The sequence below is a fragment of the Pelobates fuscus genome, chromosome 3 (genome assembly GCF_036172605.1).
Source record: "Pelobates fuscus isolate aPelFus1 chromosome 3, aPelFus1.pri, whole genome shotgun sequence".
NCBI lineage: Eukaryota > Metazoa > Chordata > Amphibia > Anura > Pelobatidae > Pelobates > Pelobates fuscus.
Genome location: NC_086319.1, coordinates 121,498,057 through 121,524,012, shown reverse-complemented (window position 1 = coordinate 121,524,012; position 25,956 = coordinate 121,498,057). Strand labels below are relative to the sequence as shown.

Sequence of the window (25,956 nt, the reverse complement as noted above, 5' to 3'; positions counted from 1 at the left end):
TGATAAACTTACATTTCCTGAAACATCAGTCTGTGAGCTAACATTGAGATACTGCCTGGGCAGAGACGTACTGGAACTTTCCAAAGATGTATTGCTAGCCCAAAGGTCTGACTGAGATCCCGTTGCAACACAGAAGCCATTTTTTAATCTTGCAAGACTCTGAAAAAGAAACAAGATAGCATCATTACTTTTGACCAGTGGCTCTGACCAGTTTTTATGTGTAGAAAAAAATATATTTGCAATTCTTTAGAAACATTCTTTTTTTCTAGAGGGGATGGTAGTAAGTAAAAAATATGGTTATAAAATTTGTGTTTCTTCAATTCTGTAATATGTTTCAGTTCTGCAGCCAACCCCCCTCATTGATAGCTGTTTGATAAAGTTTACTTGAAAGCACCTAACCATCTAAAAAAAACAGGGCTGGTTAAAGATGGGAGAAATCTTTATAAGTTGCATTTTCAGTTATTTTAGGGAAACCACTTGAAGCATTTGTTGAGCTTTTTCAATTGCTTTTGTTTGATTTGTTCATTGCAAACAGCTGAAAGTCTGTACATTTTAAATATAAACCTGATTTTCAATGGCGGTTGAACAACTTTGATTACAACGGTATGACATCATATTACACGATACACAAAAAAAAACTTATGTAAGGTGTTTACTGGAAGTTTAAATTGTCCTAACAATACATCTATGCAAGCATATAAGTATTTATAAGTAACATTATTTTTATATAAAATATAAGAGAACAAACGGCCGAAGTTTGAACTGGCGTTCTGGGTCCCTAAACTAGAAAATAGTAAAATATTTAAAACCAAAAATTATTCGTTTCTGCAACACTCCAGGATTTATTTTTACAGACCACTGATCTTCCGACAGATATTTCAATGACATTAGTAGTTTAACGGATTTGTTTAATATTGACATTATTCTTGTTCTCTCGCCTGCTGCAAATGACAGATGGCAGGGCTGAATGAAGCATTTATTTATATTTATAAAGTAAAAATAGTCTTTGTGAGTTGATGTACAAGGAAGACCACAATATAATTCCCACATTTTCATTTTACTTGTGTATACCCTATATAATCACTTCTCCAAATATACAGCCTTACAATTTCTCGAAGCAATTTGACTGATTTGACAAAGTGCATCGCACTCATTTGTCATTTTTGTTTACATGTGCAATGTTTGTTGTATAATTACTGTAAACAACTGGAAGTGTGCCTTGTTTCAACAAGACTTGATATGATTCATATTGTTGAAAGGGGCATACAATGTAGATTGCAGAAAATTCTGAATAATATAATTTAATAATTTAGCATGGTACATTATTACACAAGTAAATTGTTTTATTGTTCAACATAAATATATATACTAATATGTCTTTAAAAAAAATGTTTGTTTTTACATTTATATTAAAGAAAGGCATTTGCAAACATAATGACTTGATATAATATACAGAGTTTCTAAATAGTCCTAGATTCTGCATAATTGTTCCTGTTGGGAACGGAAGTGTAAAATCACCAAATATTGGTAAAGCATTAAAGAGCAAGTGCACATATCATAAGATCTGCATGCAAGTTAGTTTGCAGTGAACTCTGTGCATTGTATAGCACCGTTAACGTGTTCATTGCATGTATACAGCAGATGGGCCAGGTAGCAAGTGCATCACTCACTGATGCCTCTTTCGGTGTCCTAAACATTCATCACTGATTGTGGTAAGCCATAATATAAAATATTTTATTATTTTTAAAAAGTTAGTGGATTGCAGATGATTGGTACAGTTCTCTTGGAGAAGTCCAAACACATTATGTCATACAAGTTTATCTAAGAACATACTTTTAATGAACGTTCTCCTATAGTTTGTAAAAAGATAAATATATGTGCTCTTTATTATGATATAGAAAAAAAGAAAAGGTGGATAAAAGTAATTTGTCCATGGATTCCTTGTACTATATCGGCATTCTGACAATTGCTACAATTCTGAAGTCAATCCGTCATTGAGTTGATGACAGGATAACTGTACATTTCCTGTAATACATCTTCCAGGAAATTAGCATATATTTGAGTTCCCTCAATCATATTATTCATCATATTATTTATTACCTGTTAGTGGAAGGTCAACATTTCAATATAATAATATATTATAAAAGGGGAATTATTTATCTCAAAGAGACACCATGAAACTATAAAGGGTAACTTTTCTATTTTTTTTTTCATTGTAGTGATAACTATTCCTATATTTCCATTATATTGATTGAATGAACATTAATTTACACATAACATTGCTCGGTCATCAGTTTCCTGTTTTATGTTTTTAATAAAATACTTCCTGCATATAAAGATCTGCAAGCTAAAGGAATATTACACTCATTTCAATGTATAGGTATTTATGAAGCTAAAGGGGGACATCAAATAGTCTTGTTGACCGACAACTTGCTCAGTCAGTTGACTGTCAGTCAATCATGAACCGACCATTGGTCTACTGTTATTCTAAGAAAATCATGTTAGTTCCATGATGAAATGTGACGGAGGATGTTTGAACAATTACTAGTGTGTTTGATGTTTACTTTTGGTTTCTCGTCTGCCAACTTCTCAAAGATGAGATTCTGATAAAGACAAATAATATCATTTTTTGTAAAAAAAAAAAACAACCAAACAAACCATAATAAGGTATTTATTAAACTTGAAACTCAAGATAAAGTTGTGACTGTGATTTACAATATTAGCTGAACCAAGAACCTTATAAAATAAAACAACTGTAAAAAAACATCAAATATTGTATAATGTATTTATTAAAATTTGTTAGGGTGCAAATGTATATAAGGTGAATTTAAGACCAATATAATATTTTTTACATTATAAGTGACAGCCTTGAGACTAACAGTTACAACAACAATTGTCTGGTGATATAAATCAGGATTTCCAATCTAAAAAAGTCACAGATTCAATTCCCAGCAAAGTTAACTCTATTTTTCATCCTTAAGGGGACAATAACATTAGTAGCTATTCATTTCGGAAGATGCAAAGGTATATTTTTTACTAAAAAAAAATTTCTTATTTTTAATAATACCTGTACATACTTCCAGATTTGCACAATAATTTTAAACAATATATAAAGGAATGCCAAAGCTATTATTGAATCCAGGGTTATGTATTTAAATTAAACGGTACTTCACCTGTCACTAAAAATGACACCTGATTATAATGAACATGAATGTCATAGATCTTGCCAAGCAGATCTTACAGAGAAACCGATTGCATAGCACTAGCATACCTCCCTAGTGTCACTGTGTAAGAGGGACAGTCCCTATATGGGGCCTAAATTACTCTATCCTGATGTCCATCTTTTCTAGGAGCTCCATGTTGTTGGTGTGTCTCTACTTGTATAACAGAGCTCCACATCAATAATACTCACAGTAATGCGTTTTAAAACTACAATAAATGTATTTAAAAATCTCTGTGTGTATATAAATCATACTTTGATCTTGTTTTAAATTTAATTTTAGTTGTATCAATTGTTATTAGTAAGCCTCCTACAATTTCTCAGAACAGCCCCACCCTTGGCCATCCCCCACTCACACGCCTACAACTAAAGTGTTCCTTTTAGTTTACTTGACATGTTGGGAGGTATGTATAACTAGTGCAATATTGTCAGAGTCCACACAGCAATAGTCCATATACCCCAGCAACTTAAACCCAAAAACTGAGAGTAGGGAAAGTATCCCCACTCTAAGAATAGGTTCTACTAAAAGATGTAGTTGCAAATATGCATTTCCTGTTAACAAACAAATAAAATGGTGTTTACGTAAAATTATTGCTTTCCATGAATTACACCCACGCAACGTACCTGAATTAGATCCTGCTTTTCTCTCTCTCCAGAACTGATGGCTTTTTTGATGGCTTTCATTTCATTTAAGATGGCTTGAGCTTCGTCTAGTTTGAAGCCAATATGGTTTCCTGACATTTTCATATCTATCCTGTAAAAATAAAATATAGGTCAATTTACAAAATAATGTTAAGCCACAACAATGATTTGACAATGCACTTCCTTAGTATGAGTTTCCTTTTTCAACAATATGGCTACTCTTCCAATATGGCTTCCACTGTCCATAATATAAGTATGACTTGAACAATTTGTTTTAAAATAAAATAGCTTTTTATTAAAAGCATACTTGTGGGCTGCACAGGTTTAAACAAAGACTCATCTACATTTTATTTACAAACATCCTAAAGAATTTAGCATTTGTATAGACAACATTTATTAAACAAGCAACGTAATCACCCTCTTGAGTAATGTAATAAAGGTTTAAACGATGCAGTCAGAAATAGGTTAATCTGTTTCTCTCAATAAAATTAGCATTTCCTTCTTCTACCATTATGTTTTCATGCATGTAAATGCTGATTTCATATATACATAAAAATAAGGTTTCTTGTAACAGCTTTTTTGGTGTTTAAGAAAACAACAGCTTTGATAGCTCTAGTATCATTATCAACAGCTGAAAATAAGTATTTTGTCCTTTAACTGTCAAATATCTGTAGTGTGGTGGAATCTCGGTAAAAATAAATTTAGTAGGCCGAGATTACCACGTGGCATGTGTACGTGCATATGCTGACGTATCGATCAGTTGGTTGCACGAGGCAAGATACGATCAGTAGTGTACGGAGCATGTGCAAGAATACAGGATATAGTATTCCCCCTCCTCCATTGTGCTGGACAAGCCATGCGGTCAAACAGGAAGTTAATTCTTATTTGTGTTGATTGCTCAAGGGAATGTGCGGGTGGAGCTTAATATGGGAGGAGTTATATGCCTATATAAGGAGCCTGCACTATTGTCCGGGGCTCAGACTTTGCTGTATTTTGGTGACGCTAGTCCCTCTGAGTCCCGATCGGTGATCCAATAAAGAATCTCTTCCTTCCTGAAGAAACCTGTGTCCATCTCTCTGTGCTTGGCTTCCGTCAGTTTCTCCGGTATCATTTGGTGCATTGGCCGGGAAGCTCATCGTTCAACGGTAGCTGAGAGGCAGAGGCGTGAGACGGTCTATCTTTGCCCACGTTCTCTACGGCTGCACCCCTGAACTTCTGCGTGGACCTCCCTTCGTCTCGGCGCCACTGGTCTGTTGTCCAGGAGATCATCGGCCTCTACGTGAGAAGTGCTGGGGTGTCCCCGTCGATGAGTGTGAACTCAGGTTCAGGAACGAGGAGGTAAGACAACTGCTGTTTTAGACGGCAGGACCCGCTAGGGGTATACCGATTGTGCGGTAGGCCCAAAGGGGTTTTTGAATCTGTATCTGCCCCCTCTGTCGGAGGGAAGGAGCGAAGGCGCACCGCTCGATCGAACGCTCTTTAGTCAGACCGTTTGATTTGGTTAGTCAGGCGGGGCGCTCTGGTGTAAAATAGCCCTAGCCGGACACCGGTGTCTTGTCTAGACTAGCGTTCTAGGGTGTATATTTTGTTCGCTAGGTCGGAGGGACCGGGAGACTAAGCGGCGTCTGTGTAAATCCGGTTCGCTAGTTCTCATCCTATCTGGGCTAAGTGGGAAGGCGTGTAAATTTGGAACCCACTAGACTTTTGATAGTACGACTAAGAGGCGTCTGTGTAAATTCGGTCCTCTAGCTCGTTGTATAGTGCGACTAAGAGGCGTCTGTGTAAATTCGGTTCTCTAGCTCGCTATATATGTGGTGATTGGGCAGTGTGGCTAACCAAAACGGGTGTATATAGTTTTAGGTAGTCCATTCAAGGTACTGGCCAATAGTTTAGTTGGGAATTGTAAATGTGTTAACGATTGTTTTAGTAAAGTGTATATCTTGTTAGATAGCGCGAGCTCAGCCGTCTAGCGAGAGTGTTAATAGTGTGTTGCTGTATTATAGTGCACGGTACCATAACCCTGTATATTTACTGACATTGTATAATAAGTACTAATCATTGTCGTCAATTGCATGTTTTAACACCATAACCACTAATAATTGTATTGTGACCTTAACTTGTGCTTTGACCTATGCTAACCGTACTGTAACCGCTATTTGTAAAAGACGATGTTACTGGGGTGTGTTATAGACGGGTAATTCGTATATAGAGAATTATAGCGTGGGTGACTGTATAGTTACGCCAAAGGGCATAATATTGATTATATAGTGACTGGTGTAGCAGCTGTGTGTGTACGGGAATTCCCTGAGTGTTTATTGTGTTATTGTGTACGTTTCACTTGGTAACCGTACCACGTGGTGCTGTTGCCAAAGGAAACGGGTGTGACTGTTGAATAGTACGCGTGTATAGTAATCGTTGTCGACGACGTTCCATTGTTAAATATGGGTGCGTCGCAGTCAACGATTCCGGATCCCTTAGGATGTATGGTTAAGAATTTTAAAAAGGGATTCAAAACCTGTGATTTTGGGGTTAAGATGTCTTCTGTGCGTTTAGTTACTTTGTGCACTAGGGAGTGGCCTACTTTGGTTGCGGCATGGCCGCCACGTGGCAGTTTGGATCCAACTCTGGTACAGCGCTTACACGTGGCTGTATCAGGTAGGCCTGAACTTTACGGCCAGTTTCCTTATATTGACTGTTGGAGACAGGCCGTAAATGACTCGCCAAAATGGCTCCAGACATGCCACGAGGAGCAGTGTCGCCTCATGGTAGCTAGGACTTGTTCGTCCACTAGGATTGGTGTTAGGCCCATTTTGGACACGCCCCCTGAGTCCGAGATCCCTTTGCCGCCCCCTTACTTTCCGTTAAGAGGAAGTGACGCAAACGCAGGAAGCCCTGCACCCCTCCCCTCATTACCCTCATCCACTTCCGCTTCCTCCTCCAGTACAGGATCCACCCCCCCTCGTACTAAATCTCCCCTTCCGGAACCAGAACCCACCCCCATTAGAAACGAATATCCTGATTTGGCGCCACTTCAGACTTCCGGTCAAGCTTCATCTAGCTCGGCTCGAAGTGTTCTATTTACCACCTTTTCCCAAAACCAACCTCCCACATCCCCATACCCTATCTCTCCCCGACCGGAACCCATGACTGACGCTTCCCTACGTAGCCCCATCCAAACCCGACAGTTGACTGGTGCCCAACAATTAAAGCACTATCAGATGCCTCTTCGCCTAAATCCCGGGTCAGCTTATATCGATGCCGCAGGTCAAATGGCACACGCTGACCCTGTCTTCGTATATGTCCCATTTACCACTACCGACCTTTTAAACTGGAAGACCCATAATTCCTCGTATACTGAGAAACCACAAGCCATGACTGATCTGTTCACCTCAATAGTACAGACGCATAATCCGACATGGGCTGATTGCCAGCAGTTACTAATGACTTTATTTAACAATGAGGAAAGGACAAGAATAAATCAAGCAGCCATTAAAGCATTAGAAGATAGAGCCCGTGCTTTGAACCAAGCTAATCCAGCAGCATGGGCCGCAACACACTATCCCAATACCGATCCCGATTGGAACGTAAATGGTGCTGATATGGTTCAACTCAGAGCCTATAGAGACGCTATAATTGCTGGCATGAAAGCAGGAGGAAAGAAAGCCATTAACATGTCGAAGACAGTTGAGGTGATTCAGAAAAGCGATGAAGCGCCCAGTGTCTTTTATGACCGATTATTGGAGGCGTACCGCTTGTACACCCCCTTTAATCCGGAAGACGCAGATAATTCCCGAATGGTTAACTCCGCCTTTGTCAGCCAAGCTTACGGAGATATTAAGCGCAAGCTACAAAAGTTAGAAGGGTTTGCAGGTATGTCCATCACCCAACTAATGGAGGTAGCAAATAAGGTTTACATGAACAGGGATACAGAAAGCAAGAAAGAGGAAGAGCGCAAGATGCGTAAAAAGGCTGATATGCTAGCGGTAGCGATCGCAGGCGTAGATAGACGGGGCCCAGATAGAGGCGATAGTAGATGGAATGAGGAACCTCTAGGTAAAAATCAGTGCGCTTACTGTAGGGAAGAAGGGCATTGGAGAAATGAGTGTCCGCGAAGAGAACAGTCTGAGAGAGACAGACCTAGGTCAGGTTACGGAAACTTTAGAGGCAGAGCGAGAGGTAGAGGAGGCCCCGGAGGGAGTAATGGTTATAGAGGGAGTAATGGGAACAGAGGAAGTGTTAGGGAAGACAGGTATATTCCAGCAGCGCAAAGGTCCCGCGATAGAGAAGGTAGGGACTTCGTAGGATTGGCTGACACGGTCATGGAGGACTATTGATACCGACCGGGCTCCATCCCCCTTGGTCGAGCGGAGCCTATGGTCGATGTATCAATAGGGGGGAAAAGGAGTGCATTCATGATCGACACTGGTGCTGAACATTCAGTGGTGACTAATCTAGTTGCTCCTCCATCTGGAAGGACTATTACTGTGATAGGAGCAACTGGAAGAAGTGCTGAAAGACCGGTTCTTAAAAGTCGACTCTGTACATTGGGAGGCCACGTAGTAAAACACCAATTCCTTTATATGCCTGAATGTCCAGTCCAATTGCTGGGACGTGATATGCTATCCAAATTACAAGCGCAGATTACGTTCCTACCAAATGGAACAACATCTTTAAAGTTTAATGGACCTTCAGGTATTATGACTTTATCCGTACCAAAGGAAGAAGAGTGGCGACTTTATACAGTGTTGACTAGCCAAAACCCTAGGAGTGATGAGACATTGTTTAACATACCAGGAGTTTGGGCAGAGAACAACCCACCAGGACTGGCCCGCAATATTCCACCTATAAAAATTGAACTGAAACTTGGGGTTTATCCAGTGAGCCTAAGACAATACCACATCCCACAGAAGGCTAAGAAGAACATCCAATCCTATCTGGATAAGTTCATACGGTATGGTATCCTAAAATTCTGTACTTCCCCCTGGAACACCCCATTGCTGCCTGTTCAAAAGCCCGGTACAGATGAGTATCGACCTGTACAGGACTTAAGAGCAGTCAATGATGCGGTTGTTAGTATACATCCAGTTGTACCCAATCCATATAACCTGCTTGCTTTAATTCCGGGCGGGGCTACTTACTTCACAGTCTTAGATCTCAAAGATGCCTTCTTTTGCCTCCGAATTGCCGCAGAAAGTCAATGTATTTTCGCTTTCCAATGGGAGAACGCTGTAACGGGCTCAAAACGCCAAATGACTTGGACAAGACTGCCCCAAGGGTTTAAAAATTCACCTACCCTATTTGGCTCAGCCCTAAGTCAAGATCTACTGGATTTCGAGTCCATCCCAGGAGAGTGTGTCTTGTTACAATATGTAGATGACTTGTTGATAGCAGCAGTTACAAAAGAAATCTGTCAGCAAGCAACGCACGATCTACTACACATTCTCTGGAAGGCAGGATACAAGGTGTCTAGAAAGAAGGCTCAGTTGTGTTTGCCAACTGTCAAGTATCTGGGATTCCATATCTCTGAAGGTCAAAGGATTATGGGGCCAGAGAGAAAAGAAGCTGTCTGCCAAATACCAATACCCAAGAATAGAAGACAAGTGCGAGAATTCTTGGGGGCAGCAGGCTTCTGTAGGATATGGATTCCCAGCTATGCGATACTAGCAAAACCTCTGTACGCAGCTATCAAAGGTACAGAGCACGACCCCTTCTTATGGACCCAAGAACAGCAAACGGCATTTGAAGATGTGAAGAAGGCTTTGATGAGTGCCCCAGCATTAGGTCTATCTGATCACACACGACCATTCTACTTATATGTACACGAGCAAAGAAGAATGGCTGTGGGAGTATTGACACAGTACTTGGGATCATGGCAAAGACCTGTTGCCTATATGTCTAAGCAACTGGATGCAGTGGCCAGCGGACTTCCACCTTGTCTAAGAGCCGTAGCTGCAGCCGCCCTGCTAGTAGCTGAAGCCGATAAACTCACTCTGGGTCAAGAACTTTATGTACGAGTCCCACATGCAGTACAGACGTTGTTGGATTACAAAGGAAATCATTGGTTTAGTAACAGCCGTATGACCAAGTATCAAGCAATGTTGTGTGAAAACCCAAGAGTGCATTTAGAGACTGTAAACACCTTAAATCCAGCTACCCTTTTGCCACAACCTACTGAAAGTCAACATGATTGTTTGGAAGTAATGGATGAAGTATTCTCAAGTAGACCAGATCTTCGTGATTTTCCCATCCAGAACCCCGATGTTCAATATTATACCGACGGCAGTAGTTATGTAAAAGAAGGGATCCGCTATGCAGGATATGCAGTGACAACAATAGACAAGGTGATAGAAGCTCAGCCACTGGCGAAAGGAACATCAGCACAAAAGGCAGAATTAGTAGCACTAACACGAGCGTTACAATTGGCTGAAGGTTTAAGAGTAAATATCTATACGGACTCTAAGTATGCGTTTTTAACCACTCATGCCCACGGAGCTTTGTATAAAGAAAGAGGACTACTGAATTCAGAAGGCAAAGAAATCAAATACGCAGCTGAAATCCTACAACTATTGGAAGCAGTGTGGGAGCCGAAAGAAGTCGGTATTATACATTGTCGAGCGCATCTGAGAGGAGATGGTGATGTAACCAAGGGAAATCGGATGGCAGATAGTGCAGCTAAGCGTGCTGCTGAATCAGGAAGACAGGAGTATGTGGGGCATATAGCTGCTCTAATACCAACCCCACTGTCTCAATGGACTCCAGTTTATACAACTCAAGAAGAGGAGTGGTTAAAGACTGAACCGGGAAAGTATCTGGAGAACAAGTGGTATCAGCTAGAAGATGGAAGAATAGTTATACCAGCATCGCTAGCGGTAGAAATTGTCCAAAATTATCACAACGGGACACATTCTGGGAGAGACAGTACTGAAGAATCTCTCAGGAAACATTTCTACATACCAAGATTGTCCAACTTGACTCAGGCCATTGTACGCAGATGTGTGACGTGTGCTAAGAATAATGCAAGACAAGGACCAGTAAAGCCACCAGGAGTCCAGTTTATGGGGGGACTCCCCATGTCCGATCTACAAATAGACTTTACAGTGATGCCAAAATCGGGTGGACATCGTTACCTGCTGGTAATTGTGTGCACCTATTCAGGCTGGGTAGAAGCATGTCCTACTCGTACAGAGAAAGCAGGAGAAGTTGTGAGATTTCTGCTACGAGAAATAATACCCCGATATGGACTACCCTGTTCTATAGGATCGGACAATGGTCCAGCTTTTGTTCACCAGTGCCTACAACAACTGACTCATATGCTTGGTATAAAGTGGAGGCTTCATACTGCATATAGACCCCAGAGTTCTGGTAAGGTAGAGAGAATGAATAGAACTATTAAGAACCAGTTGGCTAAAATGTGTCAGGAAACCCAACTTAAGTGGAACGTTCTCTTACCTATAGCTCTATTGCGAATCCGCAGTACCCCTACCAGAAGGATGGGCCTCTCTCCTTTTGAAATTATGTATGGGCGACCACCTCCCGTACTTGGTAACTTAAGGGGGGACTTGAGTCAGTTGGGAGAAGGAATTACCCGGCAGCAGGTTGTAGAGTTGGGTAAGACTATGGAGGAGGTACAGAAATGGGTACAAGATAGATTACCTGTGAATATTTATCCCCCTGTTCATAATTATCATCCAGGAGACCAAGTGTGGATTAAAGAGTGGAATAATGTACCGTTAGGGCCCAAGTGGAGAGGTCCTTATGTTGTTCTTTTGTCTACCCCATCAGCAATAAAAGTAGCAGAAGTGACTCCGTGGATACATCACTCCAGGGTTAAACCAGCAGCAGTCGATTCTTGGCAAGTTACAGCAGATCCAGAGAATCCCTGCAAGATCCGGTTGAAACGCACTACTCAGTCGGAGTAACGAGGAATTATTGTGGATTACAAATTTTATTGTTACAGGTGTAAGTGAGAAGGCCATAATAAAGCCTGTCCTCTTACCATCACATAGTGTATAAGCCAGGAAAGTCCCGAAGGGACACCTGTGAAGACGAGCAGAACTCCATTCCCTGCAGCCCTCACATCCTGGAAGCTGAGGTTCCATCGCACGGACGAAGACTGAGGATGACGGCGAAAGATGTGCTTTTGATTGTGTTTATTTACATGTGTTTTTATATTCAGGAAGGTAGAGGTACCGACACTCCTAGCTGTGAGGTATGCATTAAGACTACGAGAACAGGTAACCATATTTCCCAAACCCTAATCTGGCATTCACAATACGAGTGTAAAGGAGATGTATCGAGATGTAGATACTTAAATATAGAATATAGTGTATGCCATTTAGGAGTAGGAGAACCTAAGTGCTTCAGTCCGGAGTATCAACCTCGTACAATTTGGTTGACTCTCAGGAATGGAGATCCTCAGGGGACCCTAATTAATAAGACGGTGTTAGAATCCGTACATTCTTCGGGTGTTCTGCTATTTGATGCGTGTAAAGCGATATCGAGTGGTAGAAAGCCGTGGAATGTATGTGGGGATCTTAGATGGGAGAGGACGTATGGGTCTAACGATAAATACATTTGTCCCAGTAGCAAAAATAAATATGTGAGTCCTAGATGCCCAAATAAAGACTATAACTTTTGCCCATATTGGTCTTGTGTGGGGTGGGCGACTTGGGGACAGACAGTAGACAAAGACATGATAGTGACTAAGTTGCCGACTAGCCCATATTGTAAGTCTATGGAATGTAACCCAGTCCATATACTTATTAATAACCCCGACAAGTTCTTAGATAAGTATGGCAATTTATTTGGGTTTCAGATATACGGGACGGGTTTAGATCCTGGGACATTATTGTTTATAGGGATAGAGACTGATACGGTATCCTCCCAGACTCATCAAGTATATCATTCCTTTTATGAAGAGATGAGCATAGATAATAAGATCCCCCATAACGCTAAGAACCTGTTCATCGACCTAGCTGAAAGTATTGCCGGTAGTCTTAATGTTACCAACTGCTATGTGTGTGGAGGTACTAACATGGGAGACCAATGGCCTTGGGAAGCAAAGGAGGTAATGTCCGGTTCTGAGGCAGTTGACCAACTAATATCTACACAAGCCGATTATCATATGAGTGTTAGAGGTAAATCTGAGTGGAGATTAAAGACCTCCATCATAGGTTATGTTTGCATAGCAAGGAAAGGAATAATGTATAATACTTCTGTAGGAGAATTAACTTGTCTAGGGCAAAAAGCTTATGATGATGATACAAAGAATACAACTTGGTGGTCGGCTTCAAATGTCTCAGAACCATCTAACCCGTTTGCTAGATATGCCAATTTAAAGGATGTGTGGTTTGATCTATCCATCACATCTACCTGGAGAGCCCCAGCAAATTTGTACTGGATCTGTGGTAAGAAAGCCTATTCGGAGCTGCCACAGGACTGGGAAGGGGCATGTGTGTTGGGTATGCTCAAACCATCCTTCTTCTTGTTACCGATTGAAACAGGTGAGACTTTAGGTGTTAAAGTGTATGATGTGAATCATAGGAAGAAAAGGGGACCCATAGAGATAGGCACCTGGGAAGATAATGAATGGCCTCCCCAGCGTATCATAGACTATTATGGACCAGCCACGTGGGCTGAGGATGGTACCTTTGGTTATAGAACCCCTATTTATATGCTCAACCGTATTATAAGATTACAGGCGGTGGTTGAGATTATCACTAATGAGACATCACAAGCGCTCAATCTTCTAGCGAAGCATAACACCAGGATGAGGACAGCAGTCTACCAAAATAGATTAGCCTTGGATTACCTTTTGGCAGTAGAGGGAGGTGTATGTGGGAAGTTTAACCTAAGCAATTGCTGTCTTCAAATAGACGACGAAGGGCAAGCAATAGCTGAGCTTACTAGCCATATGGTTAAACTAGCGCATGTGCCTACTCAGGTATGGAAAGGGTACAATCCAAGTAGTTGGTTTGGTAGCTGGTATGAATGGTTTGGAGGGCTTAAGGCAGTGGTAGGTGGAGTCCTACTGATTTTACTGTTGTGTCTACTCCTGCCGTGTCTTATACCCTTAGTAGTTAGGTCTGTGCAAAGCCTGATAGGAAGTATAGCAGAGAGGAAGGCTGCTGCACAGATAATGGCGATATATAAGTATAAGGCTTTAGATCAGGGAGAACCAATGCAAGAAGATGAATGTTGAAGATTCACATCATAAGATAAGTCTGGTCTGGTTCAAGGTAACTTGCGGTGTAAGCAAAACTAAGGTTATGTGATGCCTCAAGTAATTGTAAAATATCAAGAGGCATCAAAGGGGGGAATGTGGTGGAATCTCGGTAAAAATAAATTTAGTAGGCCGAGATTACCACGTGGCATGTGTACGTGCATATGCTGACGTATCGATCAGTTGGTTGCACGAGGCAAGATACGATCAGTAGTGTACGGAGCATGTGCAAGAATACAGGATATAGTATTCCCCCTCCTCCATTGTGCTGGACAAGCCATGCGGTCAAACAGGAAGTTAATTCTTATTTGTGTTGATTGGTCAAGGGAATGTGCGGGTGGAGCTTAATATGGGAGGAGTTATATGCCTATATAAGGAGCCTGCACTATTGTCCGGGGCTCAGACTTTGCTGTATTTTGGTGACGCTAGTCCCTCTGAGTCCCGATCGGTGATCCAATAAAGAATCTCTTCCTTCCTGAAGAAACCTGTGTCCATCTCTCTGTGCTTGGCTTCCGTCAGTTTCTCCGGTATCAGTAGTATTTCTAGTTTATAGATAAAACTTGAGGTTTACAACAGACTGGGTTTCATCACAATCTATAAGGCTTAACCATTAACCCCTTAAGGACACATGACGTGTGTGACATGTCATGATTCCCTTTTATTCCAGAAGTTTGGTCCTTAAGGGGTTAAAGTTATATTTGGTTTAAAATGGCATGATCGTTTTGGCCAAGACAGTGATAGCTGAGCTGGACAAGTTTTCCAATGTGGCTATTTTGAGGAAATTGCACAATCATCATTCACCTTATCTGCTATCCCACTCTTCAGTAGCAATAGTATATATCTGTATATGTGTAACATTAGTAAGAAATGATGCACTGTAAAATTCATCATAAAGAGATTTAATGGTCTCTTTTTTGCAGCTGCACAGTACATAATAAGTATGCGCTATTTGGTTTCTTTTGCACATTTTTAAAATTCTAATTACATTCTAGAATACACAAATTAATGACCCCCACAATATATTTTTTCGCGCACTACAAATTTTGTTGTTGTTGTGCAATGACGTTTCAAGACAGCAGAATGCACAAAGTGCATCATAAAACAATAGACATATTTTGTGATAAACCAAAGCGATAAAACTGTCAAATTTTTCTAATAAACCAAGATAGTAATCAACGATTGACATATCATTACATGGTCAGGAGAAACATATAGGCATGAGTATTAGGCTATGGAGTAATTGCTTAGTGGATACCTATACTGTTGACTGAAAACATGCTAATAAACATATGATGGTAAGTGATACAACCAAAAATAGTGTGTCTAAGTAAGAATGAATAAGATCGTATTAGCTTAGAACTTGACTATTGTACTGGTACCGAGTGAGTATGGTAACTGCTATCTGCTTCTGAGTGTAAACATATGAAAAAAGAAATAAAAATAGTGTCACTGGGTACTAACTGCAAAGTGGTAAGTGTTTCAATATAAAACATAAAGCTTAAAAAAGAAAGCCTACCACATAAAGCAGCTGCCCACTAAGTAATGGAGAGGGTAAACCACTTTAGATATTCAGCCTATTCCAACGAGTTTGCCGAAGTGGAGAGTACATGCCATCACTGCTTATGGTAGCGCCGATCCCAACCTCAGAGTGCTCCAGCATTTGTAGATGGGTGCGTAGGCGAGGAAAGCGGAATCCGTAGCTTCGAGACCAGGCTGCAAAGGGAACTGTATCCCAATGTCCACTGGTCATCGGCACTCCAGCTAGAGGAATCATAGACCCAAAAGAGTCACAAATGAGCTTCCCAATAATGTGGATGGTCGGTTGGAGGCGACTCCAAGTTGGTCCCTAGCTTAAAAGGAGACCAGTGAGTCAAGGCTGCACCAGGGATCAGTACACCATTGGTGGTAACAGGGATAAGATTAGGGGGTTGAGTTCGGTACCAGAAGTTCTGGCCCACCTACACGCAGGGAGGTATGACTAAGGCTGCATAAACAAAGTCATTTAAATCCTAAATTGCTGAGAATTGAGCAGTGAGACTGCAGGGGCATAATCTTTACACCAAAGCTGCTTAATTAAGCTAAAGCTGTTTTGGTAACGTTCCTTTAAATCTAAATACAGCTATATGACAAAAGATTAAGTAATGGTGTAAAAAATTAAAGTAATTCGAGATCTATGTATTTTTTTAAAATGAAAATTCTTCTCAGATAACGTAGAGATAATCTAGCCTTCACTATATCATACCTTGCTGTTAAATGTATTCCTCACAAAGACATGCATATTTGTGGTTATCTAACCAAGGGCAGAGCAATAAAGTCGGCATGAAACTGTATTAACCCATGGAAAGCCACAGTGTTGATGCATCACTAGTGTAGCAGTTACAGACATTTAACAGAAAAATAAATACAATGCAATTGTTATAATGAATATTGGTTTATGGGACAAAAAAATGTCAAAATAATAACATAAAGGGGCACTCCAAATGCACTTTTGCTTGCTCTTTTTTTCATTTTACAACAAGTGCAGAAACAGGCAACTTTAGCAATTAACCTTGTTACACCCCTCTGGCTGCCAATCAGACGAAAGGTCTTGTTACTTCCTGTTTGTTTATCTCAGTTGAGCTAAATTCAAGAGGCAGCAATTGCCCAGAGCACCTGCCTTGCAAAGACCTCTCGCGGAACTTTATACGGAAGCCTCTGATTGGACAGCCAGATCATGCAAAGGTTGCAGACAAGACATGCAGCTTTTGCAATTTATTTTTAGATATACTCGACCATAAGTAGATGCATTCATAAATGCATAGATTTTTTTCTTTAAGAGTATATATACTAAACTGTGATTTATTTAAATCATTGTTTTGTATTTGAGCAGTGGAGTGTCTCCTTAATTAGGTGAATGAATGATGATGTGCATAACATAAATGTTCTTTTGAGAAGATGTATAATTTTACTCAATACTGGCAATGTCAAACTTTGTTATACAGCCTTTTTGTTTTAAGGTCTAAACCCCTAATACTGCAATTGCACCATTTCATCTTGTATTCTTAGAGCAAAAAAAGCTGGGCTGGGAGAAAAGCTTAGCATAGCTGTAAAACAGGTTTAGCAACAGTACGAGAACAGTAGACAACATTCTTCTTAGATCCACCTGGGAAATAACCCTGAAATATTATATGACGAGTTATTCAAAAAGTATTTATACAGGAACAACTCCAGAATTTCTATTAGGCAAAACTGAAAGGCTTGTTAGCGCAACAAAGTTGTTTTGAGCATAAAATGTTAATCAAGACAAGATCAAAAAGAGCCTCGTTAATCCCTCTTCACAGCTTGATCTCTGCAGAAATGTCAGATTCTTGCATCTTGACAAAATATTCCTGTTGCTGATTAATTTTCTTTTGTTCTAAAGGCCTAATGTAATAGTCAATGCTACATAAGGCTGCTTCTGGTATTCTGGATGTATCAGTTCAGTCACAAAAGAAAAAACAAAACAAAAACATAAGCAAAAAAAAAACCACAACATATTATGAAGAGTGGCATTAAAATGTAAGTGCACTTACCCCTTTGACACCATAACTGTATATAGTTGCAAATATACAAATATTTTTATATTATAGTCCAATATTGTACAAACAAAACACAATATTTGTGTAAACAAATAGAAGCAATTAGTGCTAAGGAAAGCGAGGTGTTACTCTTGCATGTGTTCGAGCCCCTTTTGGTCAGCTCTAAACTCTAGCACCTTTGTGCATTAAAGGGACACTATAGTCACCCAGACCACTTCAGCTCAATGAAGTGGTCTGGGTGCCAGGTTCCTCAGGTTTTAACCCTGTCAGGATATTTATATTGGCAGACATTTTGTGTTAAAATAGAAATTAAAAGTGTATATTGCCAGAGTCACTCAGAACAGAGCGGACTCCATTCTGGATTTCAGGCTAACAAAGATACATAAAATTTTCTTGCTTTCTGTAACATTAGCCACTAGCCTGAGCTAAGGAATGCATTATAAAAACAAGCCAAGTGATAAGCAATGAAGCAGGGGGATGGAATGCTCTGTTTAAATGTTAATAGAATAGAAATAATTCTAAACACAGACACTAGTGACAGAGAAGACTAAGTAATTAATTTTACTTTCTAAATTTTACAAGGCCCCATTGTAAGTAAGGGGTGAAATTGAGTTTAGACATGTCAATTTTAGAAATTACGATCAAAGTCGTAGCCACAAAGACTGAGGCAAACGCTTTGAACTGACAGCAAATTTAAGTTATGGTAGTCATTTTAGATAAGCCAAATGACATCAAAATCGTCATCAGGAAAAGTTAACTCTTTCCTGGATAGGAAAGTTTAATTAGGCAATTGCACCCTCTATGGACCAAATACCTAAATTGCGATCTGCAGATTGACCACACCTTCAGTATCCTATTGGTTATACCAACTGATGACGTACAGAGAATCTTTCCCTTTAAAAAGTTAGGACAAAGGGAAGAGAGGGAAGAGTTGGCCTTTCAGATTCGGACATTCAGAGAGATCCAGGACAGATATTCACTCTGGGACTACCTACTCATCTGCTGAGAATATCTACTTAACGGGTAATTATGCTGGTTTTATTTAAGTAATCTAAATTAATTAAAAATCTAATAGCATGATATATGACTGGATAAATCATGGTCAGATTTTAATATTTAGAAATCTTAGTTAACTAAAGAATATATAGTTATAAACATTCCATTCTGCACGTGGAATTAAGATTAATTATATATTATTATGATATTATTTTGTGTTAGCATACCGCTGTTTTTATCCAGGTGTATTGATTTGCTCTAATTAAGATAAGATATATTTTTAGGCAAATTAAAATTCGGTTTATAGAATCTGGTAGATTATTCTTATTAGATGGTTCCAGGAAATGATTAATGAGCTGGTTTGAATGTTATTTTAATTGAAAATTACATGAGAATAGGATATTATATGCCTAGGAGGATCTAGCCAGCATTGAAAGGGTTACTCAGTTGATCTAACTGTTAGCCAAGGTTTTATGGCTTTTCGCTGGAAGTTTAGCTTTCTGTCTGTGAAGTACCCTCATAAATATTGTAAGTCTTGACAGTTGATGCTGTTAGTCATTGGAATGTGTTTAGCCATTGCATTGCATACTTATGTTATACTAAATATTCACTGATTATTATAATGCATGCTGCCTAATATTATTATTATTTTATTTGTCACAATAAATTATATCTATTTTTATAACAAATTGTGATTTTATTTGTATGGAATACATTTCACTTACATAATAACGATCTCTAAGATCTAAGAGAATTGAAATAGTGGGCAATTCTCAACTGTTTAATATTATCATCCCATAAATATCCCCACAACCCTTCACATGTAAACATAGCAATTTCAGAGAAACTGCTATGTTTACATTGCAGGGTTAATCCAACCTCTAGTGGCTGTCTTCCTGACAGCTGCTAGAGGTGCTTCTTCGACGCTGGATGCAAAATTCGCATCCAGCGTGCAGAACGTCCATAGGAAAGCATTGAGAAAGAGCTGACATCAGCGGGGGGGGAAAGAGGTCACCAGCACCGAGGGAGCCCGGTGCTGGATAAAGGTAAGCTGCTGAAGGGGTTTTAACCCCTTCAGCGCCAAGGGAGGGGGAACCTGAGGGTGAGGGTCACCCAAGGATGACATAGTGTCAGGAAAACAGGTTTGTTTTCCTGACACTATAGGGATCCTTTAAGGTACGACACACATCTCTTCTTGTAATTTCTTTAATGAGAGTAGGGGGAGGAGAGATACAGATAAATAATAATGTAGTATTCACAATATCTTGTAAAATACCATCCAAAATAAACTTGCTAGCCTAGTATAGAGCGATCCAAAAACCGACTCTAAGTTGGTAATAGCATGGTGCTGATGCCAAGATGCGGCACTCCCCTTTGGCAGGTACAGATTAAAACAGGCAAGAAGGTGTCAGGACTCGATCCCACATATGATCAAGCTTTTGCTAAAAATAGCAGTTACATATGATATAACATAGGAAATGCTCCATATTAATCTAAATAGTATCGATACTTCAAAAAAGATGGATTATCATCCAAATGTATACATACAATGAATGTATTAAAAATCATTAATAGTATATAAATGAGTGCATCTATAGAAAGGGAGCATATAAACCCTTAATGTGATATTAAATATATATAGATAACATCAAAAATGCACATGTTACAAAAGTAGGGGGTATCACTTAAAGGAACACTATAGGCACCCAGACTACTTTAGCTCATTAAAGTGGTCTGGGTAAAGTGTCCTTATTGCACTACTTGCTGCAATGTAAAACACTGCAGTTTTAAAGAAACAGAAATGTTTAGATTGCAGCACAAAGACAGCCTCTAGTTTACCGGACTTTTGGTCTGCTAACTGATGTTGGATGGCCTCATGCTCTGCATGAAGACATCCAGCCTCAGCTATTTCCCCATAGGAAAACATTGATTTAATGTTTTCCTATGGGGTAGGCCTAATGTGCGCGTGGCAGTCTCCTCGATCAGGTAAGTAAATAAAGGGTTTTTAACTATTAACTCACTGTGGATGTAGGGGGGTGGGGCAAAGGCAGAGTGAGCTATAGTGCCAGGAATGCAGCTTTTCAAATTTCGATATTGTAAAAAACAAATCTTTTACAGATATCTTTTACAGGGGACACTGAGAGACATGGGGACGCTGAGACACTTGGGGACACTGGGAGACATGGGGACACAGACACTGGGAGACATGGGGACACTGAGAGTCATGGGGACACAGAGACATGGGGACACAGAGACATGGGCACACAGACACTAGGGACACTGAGAGACATGGGGACACAGACACTAGGGACACTGAGACACTTGGGGACATTGTGTCCCTAATATCTCAGTGTCCCCATGTCTCCCAGTGTCCCCAAGTGTCTGTGTCTCCATGTCTCCCAGCGTCCCCTAGTGTCTCAGTGTTCACAGGTCTCAGTGTCCCCTAGTGTCTCAGTGTCCCCATGTGTGGCTGTGTCCCCTTGTCTCAGTGTCCCCATGTGTGTCTGTGTCCCCGTTTTTCCAAGTGTTCCCAAGTGTCTCAGCGTCCCCAGAGGTCTCCCTGTGTCCCATGTCTCACAGTGTGTCTAGTGTCTAGTGTCTCAGTGTCCCCCCCATGTCTCCCTGCATCCTTTACCCCATCCCTCATTTCCCTGAGCTTTAGGCTGGGAGCTGCTGTCTGGACTTTCTGTGCTGCGTAGCTGCTCTCCGGCGGTTCAGTGAGTAGAGAGATGCAGGTATACCTGTACATTGTTGTCCTCATGGGACATCACAGCATACAAATATGTGTATTTTATTGCAATAAAAGCTAACAGTATTATGACTCATTCACAGTTAAACCACCCCGGAGAACTTGGAAAATAGAACATTTCTTAATTTCTCCATTTTTTTTAGATTTTATTAATATTAAATTATGTTTCATATATAAATATTTGATGTGACATGAAAGCACTATTTCTCCTGAACAAAATTATATATAATAAGTGTGAGTGCACTTAATTTAAAAGAGGTAAATTATGGTTGAACAGAAATATAGCTAAAATTCTAGGTTTTTTTTTTTTGTTCAGAACTTGGACAATTAAACTCCGTTAAACTTACTGTTTCAGTGTCTGGTAGCCATTTTCTTTGTATTGCAATTCTTCTCTCATATAAACAACTTCTCTCTTCAGTTTGTTAACCTGAAAAATCATAAAATAGCCAATATTTAACACAATGTAACATTCTATAAAGGGGAACAAACAACCCATTTATAAATGACCTGACATTTTATAAAGCTATCTATTTTGGTGGGGAGAGGTTATGGTGAGGAATTTCCTTTAAAATGATAAAATATATATATATATTTACATAAACAAACAAAACAACATTAATTTTATCGATAGTGATAATTGCCTATAAAAAGCACTACAATTTTGTTGCTAAGCTTTTATAGATGTATGTGTTAAAAATCATTAATATGTAACACAAAATCCCCATCAAGTAAAATAATCAAATAACCTTCACTAACAAATTAATAAAATATGCACTTAAATGAGGTTCAAATTGAAGGAAAAAAGAAAGAGAATAAGACAAAAATGATATAGTGTAACTAGTATATATGTATCTAACATGTGGACAACTATATACAGTAAGTTAAACTCACATGGAATAGAGCGAACAAAAACATATATCGATGTTTGCGTTTGTAAAAGTGCAGTGACAAATAGAGTTGGTCACGTTCCTTTGTTTACTTTTCACTCTATCTATTCTTAAAAGGAGGTGGGACACAAAAGAAATAAGAAGACACATAGTGCAAAGGGGATGTTTATTAAAACCCCAAAATGATTGTAACTTTCTTAAAAGGAGGTGGGACACAAAAGAAATAAGAAGACACATAGTGCAAAGGGGATGTTTATTAACACTCCAAAATGATTGTAACTTGTCACAAGGTGCACATGTCTCTAAAGTGCAACACTTAAGGCGTTTGGCTTCAATCAAAATCTATCATGATGTTAGTCCATTGTGATGCTGATGTACTGGCAATTAAAGGACCACTATAGGCACGCAGACCACTTCAGCTTAGGATCAACCCTTTCTGAGAAAGGGTTGAAACTGCTATGTTTACTTTAAGGTTAATCCAGCCTCTAGTGGCGGTCTCATTGATTTTCACAGTGAGAAGACGCCAGCGTGCATAGGAAAGCATTTAGAATGCTTTCCTATGAGACTGGCTGAATGCGCACGCGGCTCTTGCCGCGCATGCGCATTCAGCCGATGACGGAAGAAGAGGGAGGAGATTCTCTAACATCGAGGGAGCCCGGCGCTGGAGAAAGGTGAGTGTTTAACCCCTTACTTGGCATCCAGCCCAGCGGTAGGGGAACCCTGAGGGTGGGGACACCCTCAGGGCACAATAGTGCAAGGAAAACGAGTATGTTTTCCTGGCACGATAGTGGTCCGCATTATATGAGTGGATTGCCTAGTTTAACCCCTTAACCCCTTAATGACACAACTTCTGGAATAAAAGGGAATCATGACGGAATATATCCGTCGTCTGTCCTTAAGGGGTTAAGGACCAAACTTCTGGAATAAAAGGGAATAATGACATGTCACACATGTCGTGTGTCCTTAAGGGGTTAAAGGGATTCTATAATGTTAGGAATTCAAAGCTGTATTCCTAACACTATAGTGCCCTCTGGTCACCCCCTACCTTGTGCACCCCCCCAACTCCCCAGCTCAGAAAGGATTAAAAAAAACACACCTTTATTTGCTCACCCGATTCCAGTGCTCGGCCTCCTCTAAGATAATTCAATGGGGGGCACTAATGCGCATGCGCGGCGAGCGCAATCAGTGCTTTCCTATGGTGATTTTACTGACGCTGGATGTTCTCATGCAGAGCGTTTCTTAAATCTGCAATGTTTTACATTGCAGGACTAAAGGGGACTGGGACACTGCATCAAGACAACTTCAATGAGATGCCTGCAGTAAGGAACCCTTTAAGGAAGTGTTCCAAGGTAGGGCTAATCACATCAGAGAGGGGGAAAAAAGTGGGAACGGGGGGTAGGTGTTATACAGCTTGATTTCAAAGCTATCAAGCCCCAATACTGCTGTAAGAAAGTCTGTGCTCCATCAGCTGATCGTCTGCAATAAGCAAAGGTAGCCTTCTGGAAGACCACACTAAGACTCTATCGTGCACAGCATCATTTATATTTAATTTAACCACCCAGTACATTTATTTTATTTTATATATCCTGTGTGCATTGTATGTTTTCTTGCCTTTATATCTTGTCTGTCATGCTAAAGTGTAGTTTTGCTAGCCCTGTATGTAATTGTTTTATTCACCTATATGCATTCCTCTATTTCCCCTCTGATTTCTGACTGACCTCTGACCCCTCCCTTCTTTTATTGATGTTTGTTTTTATTTGAATAACCATCCCTTAATCTCTGTGTTTAGATACATATCCCCATCCCTCAGCTTTATTGCAAGCCAATCTGACCCTCACATTCAACAGTCTGATTTCAAAACTATCAAACCCCAATACTGCTGTAAGAAAGTCTGATACCCACCGTCCCTTCACTACCTCACCCCATGCTCATTATTACATTTATAGATTGTCTGTCACACTCAAAATTTAAAAATAACAGGTGTACACACTGCCCCATATTAGTACACTCCTGCACTTTTTTAACCCATAAAACCTAATATTTACCCTACCTTCACCTGCTCTTGATATTCCAGTTATTTCCAATTTACGTTTTTCCCAGTTTAGCGATGATCTGTCTTCACCTCCTCTTTATTTCCTCCTTCTCCCTCAGTATAAAAGTATCTCCTCTCCCCCCAACCACTTTAACATATACCCCTGTCTGCTCATCTCATGCCTTGTACTAATTTTTTGACTCTCTCACTCCTAGCCGCAATCGATCTCCTTCTGACAGGAGATGTGAATGGGTTTTGTATGCATGGGGTCTAGGATGAGATCTCGCCTTCACCAATCTCTGTACTGCCTCTGATCTCTCCAATATTTATTTTCCTCTATCTGACCACCATCTTCTCACTTTTGACATCGGCACACCCAAGACCCAATTGACACCACTGTCTGAACATCAATCTCACAGAAACCTCCAATGTCTTGACCTAGAGCATTTCTCCACTAATCTCCAAACTCTCCTTTTACCTATCTCAAACCTCATCTGTCCTAGCTCTGCAACCTCCTTCTACAATTCCACCCTCTCCTCTCAACTAGACATCATGGCACCTCCTACATTTAAACGCAGCAACAACCTAGGCACACCAAGCTGACTTGATACCTCCAAAAATACTCCAGTACTGCTGAACGCTGTTGGAGAAAGCCTCACTGTGCGTCTGACTTCATCCACTATAAATTTATGCTGCACTCATACAGCTTGGCTCTTTCCTCTGCAAAAGTAAATTACTTCAATACCCTCATAAGCACACTCTCCAGTGAACCCAAACGACTATTTCACACATTTAACTCTCTTCTTTGCCCTATTGTTCCTCCTCCACCTACTAACTTGACCGCCTCAGACTTTGCAACTCACTTCACTGACAAGATCTCTACTATCAGGGAAGAGATCTCTCATCTTTCTTCTTCCCCTTACAATACTTCCCCTAACCTCACTCCCTCTTCTGTTCTATGTTCATTCACACCTGCTACAGCGGAAGACGTTTCTGCTCTGCTCCAGTCCTCCTGCCCCACCACCTGCTCACTAGATCCAATTCCCTCGCATTTCATCCGTATTCTTTCTTTTTCTCTTTCTATACCTCTCACTAAAATTCTCAATCTCTCTCTCTCTCCTCTGGCATATTTCCATCACCCTTCAAACATGCAACTGTAACCCCAATTCTAAAGAAGCCCAACCTTGACCCTAACTCCCCACCCAACTACAGTCCTATCTCGCTACTGCCTTTTGCGTCTAAGAACCTTGAAAGAGTTGTGTATGCGAGATTGACATACTTCCTTGAGTCCAACTCTCTGCTAGACTGTCATTAGTCTAATGCTATCCTTGCCTTTTTTGTCACTTTACCCCACCCCCTCTAGGATGTAAGCTCATTGAGCAGGGATCTCAACCCCTCTGTTCCTGTGTGTCCAACTTGTCTGGTTACAACTACATGTTTGTTCCTCCACCCATTGTAAAGTGCTGCGGAATTTGTTGGCGCTATATAAATAATAACATAATAATAATAATAATAACAACACCAACAACAACATGGGTCTTCATTCAGGCATACAGGAGAGGAATTAAATATCAACTCAACAGCAATGTATGCAACAGAATATATATATTTTTTAATAATTAAATGTATATGTGTCAGGGTTTCTTTGCTG

General features: G+C 40.2%; 1 protein-coding gene across 1 annotated transcript in view; it reads right to left on the bottom strand.

The window, feature by feature from the left end:
• WWC1 (WW and C2 domain containing 1) overlaps positions 1 to 25,956 on the bottom strand; it is a 227,517-nt gene that overhangs the window by 70,566 nt on the left and 130,995 nt on the right. The window contains exons 5-7 of the mRNA XM_063447439.1: positions 21,734 to 21,813; positions 3,845 to 3,974; positions 13 to 159 (exon numbers count right to left, since the gene is read on the bottom strand). Of these exons, the coding sequence (XP_063303509.1) occupies positions 13 to 159; positions 3,845 to 3,974; positions 21,734 to 21,813 (357 nt within the window). The remainder of the gene's footprint in view (positions 1 to 12; positions 160 to 3,844; positions 3,975 to 21,733; positions 21,814 to 25,956) is intronic.